Source organism: Pteropus alecto, unplaced genomic scaffold (genome assembly GCF_000325575.1).
Source record: "Pteropus alecto unplaced genomic scaffold, ASM32557v1 scaffold72, whole genome shotgun sequence".
Taxonomy (NCBI): Eukaryota; Metazoa; Chordata; class Mammalia; order Chiroptera; family Pteropodidae; genus Pteropus; species Pteropus alecto.
The window spans coordinates 8,969,280-8,973,769 of record NW_006436811.1 but is presented as its reverse complement, the minus strand read 5'-3'; the positions used below and the strand labels follow the sequence as shown (position 1 = coordinate 8,973,769).

Here is a 4,490-nt window from a genome sequence, read left to right as displayed (position 1 = left end):
AATTAAACTAACCAGAAGTATGCACTCACTCTAAATATCTAACTACAATTTAAAATAAAGAGTCATAAAATGATAGTAATTGGCAGAATAACCACCACTAGCCCTCACCTCATCCATTCTCCTCCAGCTCTCAAAATAAAACAAATAAAACTTTAACTTTGATTGTGGCAATAATACATTAGCTATTTAAAATCACAGATGGAGAATGGAAATGGCAAGGGCAAACCGACATGGACTCTGGTCATCAAAGTTTTACAAGGTTATTGGAGTTTCTTGACCTTGGGCTATTCAAAGCTGCAGCCCAGAATAAAGGGAGCAAATTATATCATATATAACATACATATTATATAATATAAAACATATATACACATATATAATATGAATAACTCACTTATGCTTCAATATGTGTAGAGGAAAGTATAACAAAGGAAGAAATGGAGCAAGAATATTAGCAAGCAGGAGAAAAATTTGCACTGTAATCTTCCTTGCTTTCCAAAATACTTTATAACATATACTTTGGAACCAATATTTTATCTTCAAATTATGGGTTCTCAGAGTTAAAGAGATTGTGGCAATGAGAGAGTCATTCATTCTGCTTCCTTTGGCAAGAAAAATATTTTAAAATATGTGCTTTGGTTGTAAAGGCAAAACTAAGAAGACAAGTAAATTTGGGCACTAAATGAAAATAAATAAATAAATCTAAGAGTGAACGCCACTGCTGTCACTTCAAATACCGAGTGCACCAAAGCACATGTAAATACGTCCTTTATTCACATATCGTCAGTGAACAGACTGTCTTGCTCCCAGTGGCACTAGGGGGGAAAAAAATCACTTAATTTTAGTTTCATTAATTGTATTAAAATGATATGCCAAAATCTTTAGAAAGATTTGGCTCTCTGCTAATGATGAACAAAACATTTTACAGAGTTGCCAAATCATTGCTAAAAAACACTGTTGGATGTGATGGGAGTGGGAAGATGAGCATATTTATCATGCGCTATGATATCTTTTATCACAAAGCACTTCCTTGAGTTTATTAGACACAAATTCTTCACAGAAACCCAACTAGTTATGAGCAAGCTACAGCAAAAAAAAAAAAAAAAGGAATTTTTAGGCTTTAAAAATGTGCGTACTGAAAAAGAAAAGTGTGAAATGATCCATATTCATAGATTTTTCTGAAGCAGATACAGAACATGCAGATACAAACTCACACAGGAGCCAGGTATGGCCCCAAGATATTCCTATATCTCTCCCTTTCTCCCTCTCTCCAACCCAACACTCAAACACAAAAAGAGCAACTTTAATTTCTTTTCTAAAATTATGCAAAACACTACCAATGGAAAATTACCTTTGGAAGTCTTGACTTTTCAAAGTTTATGAATGAGGGAAGTTATTTCTCTTAACTACATAGCTGACATTTTTCCACTCTCATTTCAATTCAAAACAGTGTTTATTCTTCTCCCAACTTCCTCACTCCTTTCTCTCACACTTTTCTAAGTCACCTTCAGACTAGTTCAAAGTTTTGGTCCAAAAAAGATACCAAAAGCTAATTTCTTAGACCTCCCCAACTGTCTGGTGGGTAATGTTACTCACATTTCACATTCCTTTATTTAGCATAAGAAATGTAACATTAAAGTTTATTCTCTTTATTTTTTTCCCATGTATATACATTTATTTCTTTAAGGACAAATGCATTATTTTAAAACACTGTTTGCTTTGGGATTCTTATATATGTTTTCTTTCTGTGAATAATCTTTAAACCTAATTTGCATTTTCAAAGATGTTAAGCCATATTTAAATATGAACTAATTGAATATGAATTAAATTAAATTCGAATTAAATATGAATAAGCCAGCACGTGGCATCAATAACTCCAAAATGACTGCAAGGCTGGTGTAGGCAACAATTTTCTAACGAGCAGTTGTTCCTGATTCACATCTGCTGGGCAGACTTCTTCAGCATCATTTAAAAAGTCTTTTTTTTTTTTTCCCCCATACAGTAGAATAACGGCTAGAAGTCCAGGTGTTAACATTCTACGGATGTTAACCCTAAGAAGCTGATGAAAAAGCCTCCAAGAGACCATCTCCTTTTTTAATGAGAAAGAAGAGGATGGGAGTTCCTGTCTCTGAGGCACAGCTGGGAAAGTAACAACTCTGCAGTGAGTGACCCCACGGTATTTTATCTCACCAATGCCAGTTCTGAAGGACGAAGTACAAGCCCTGACTCCCAGGCTCCAGATGCTCTCTCGGAGAAAGCATCTCTCCAGGTGCGCCATAGGTGTCTAAACCCCTCCACCCCGCGCTCCCACAGAACACAAGTATATGTCGCACATCTCCACTTCTAAACCACCCCCAAAGAAACGCACCGAGGACCCTGGGCCGGCTCTGCCCCGCAGAGAGACATCCTAGGAGTCCTGGTGCCTTCCCGGGCTGATGCACAGAGATGCGCGGTCCCCGAACCCGGGCGGACCAGCGCTCCACTCTGTCCGGGCAGAGGAGCTCTGGGGAAGCCTGCGAGACCGCCGGGGGGAAGGCAGCGCTTAGTTTAGCTGGATGTTAAGAGATAAAAGAAGAACTTGAAAAGTTCCCCCCAACACTGCACACACAAACCAGCCGGCTGCCAGGCGCCCGCGACGGTCCCGGAGGCGGCTGGAGCGCAGAGTGGCGGGGGTCGCCTTCGCCCCGCGACGCCCGCAAACTCGTGCGGAAGGGAGCGGAGCAAAAGCACTCACCTCCACCCATCTCTGGGCCTCGGCAAACGCTACGGCGCAGTCGGCCTCGGCCTCCTCCATCGCTTCCAAGACTAGGGCAAGAGAGGGAGAAAACGAGGCGGTGGGCGCGCGGCGGGGCGGGGGTCTCGCGCGCCTCTCGGCAGCCGCCTGGGCTCTGCTCCGGCTGCAGGCGCCGGGTTCTCCTTCCTTTGTTGCGCTCTGCAGCTCGGTAAGGTTCCGAACCCACAAGAATTTGAAAACGCGGCTTTCTCTAAACTGTAAACGACCAAAGGTCCGCGGAGTTACGGGCAGCGGGGCAGGGCGACCAGAGGCGGCGCGCAGGACTGACAACTGTTTCGACTTCAAAAGTCGCAGCGCCGCCGCCGCCCTCCCAGGACGGCCCCGCCCCGGCCCACCCCGGGCCGCCGAGTCGCCGCTTCCGTCCGCGCCCCTGCGACTCCCCCGGGCTCCTCGGCCGCAGCCGCCTTTGTGGTCAGACTGTCTGGGCCAGGGGATGCCACCGTCCACCAGAGGCCCGGGCCTTGCTCCCTATCCCGCGCTGCGCGCCCGGACCGCAGCTCCGCCCGGGGGGATGCGCCCCCGCGCCCGCATCCTTCCCGCCCGCGCTCGCCTGGCTACCTTCCACACCCCGGGCCCCGGGAAGCGGCGCGCCCGCGGCTCAAGGCCTTCGGGCCCGCCTGACATACCAGGAATAGCTGCACACAATTGTACCTTTCCGGGCCAAGAAACTTCCCCCGCGGGGCAGCGCAGCGCAGCGCAGCCCCGCCTGGCCCGCCGCCCTCACCTGCGGCTGGGCCCGCGACGCACGGCTCTTGCTTCCGACGAACCCGTTGTCCCGCGGAGTGCGAACCACGCTGCCAGGTGCGCGGCCGTCCCCCGGCCACCCAAGCTCTCTGCCCCCTGCGGCCGCCTGGGCCCTCCTGGCGGCAGGTGAGGGTAGTGGCCGGGGCACGTGCCGCCCATTTTCCTCCGCCTGGACCAACCCCGCTCTGCTCTGCTTCCTGGTGGGTGAGGTGGAAGGTACCTGCCACTCGAGCCCCGTCTCTCTGCAAAGGGTTCGAGCGGAAGGGAACCCTGATTTTCTCCTACCTCTCGCCCGCTCGGCTCAGTTCAGGCCATTTGACCGCCCTTCTCCCTGAGCGTCAAACCCTCCAACCTTCGTGGTTTGGGTACACTCAGTGGGCGACGAGGCAACAGTATCCGCAGCATCACTGGGTGCGCAAGGCTGGAGGGTCGTAGGCTCTTGGGTTGGCTTATTTGAGTTCTTTTCACACACAAATTAGATCTCAAAGGAACCTGGTCATCTGCCTTGGCTACCTAGGGACCTCGCTCTGATGCTCCTTAAGCCGTGTTCAGGCCACACGCTGATGGCCACACGCTGATGGCCGCACCTTTGGAGGAAGATAAGAATGGCTTCTTACTCCTTCAGAGAAAGCAATTCTCATTCCTTTTTTTTTCTTTCCCCTGATTGTTTATTCTTTCTGATGAAAACTACATCATATATTTAACAGTATTTACATTTTACCTTATTTACTTCACCTTTTCTGCTGAAGTTCTAAAGTAAAAATAAATGTTGTGATATTTCACTTCTAAATATTACAGGGGGATCAACTTACGAAGTGATCCCCCTGATTATTTTAAAAAGGACACTGTCTACATAACCATATTACCATTTTCACAGTTAACTAAAGCTAACAATAATTACCTAGTATCAATTTATACCCAATGCAGACTCAAATTCTCCTCAACTGATCTTTTA

At 47.6% G+C, this 4,490-nt stretch overlaps 1 protein-coding gene across 15 annotated transcripts in view; it reads right to left on the bottom strand.

The window, feature by feature from the left end:
• LMO7 (LIM domain 7) overlaps positions 1–3,627 on the bottom strand; it is a 183,098-nt gene extending 179,471 nt beyond the window's left edge. For 11 of the 15 annotated variants that reach the window (XM_025048163.1, XM_025048157.1, XM_025048156.1 and 8 more), the window contains exon 1: positions 2,732–2,932. In XM_025048163.1, coding sequence (XP_024903931.1) covers positions 2,732–2,791 — 60 coding nt within the window. In that variant the 5' untranslated portion in view covers positions 2,792–2,932. Of the gene's footprint in view, positions 1–2,731; positions 3,084–3,515 lie in introns of those variants that run through there. The other 4 variants (XM_025048155.1, XM_025048164.1, XM_025048161.1 and 1 more) reach the window with 4 other exon arrangements.
• Between the last annotated feature and the right edge of the window lie 863 nt (positions 3,628–4,490).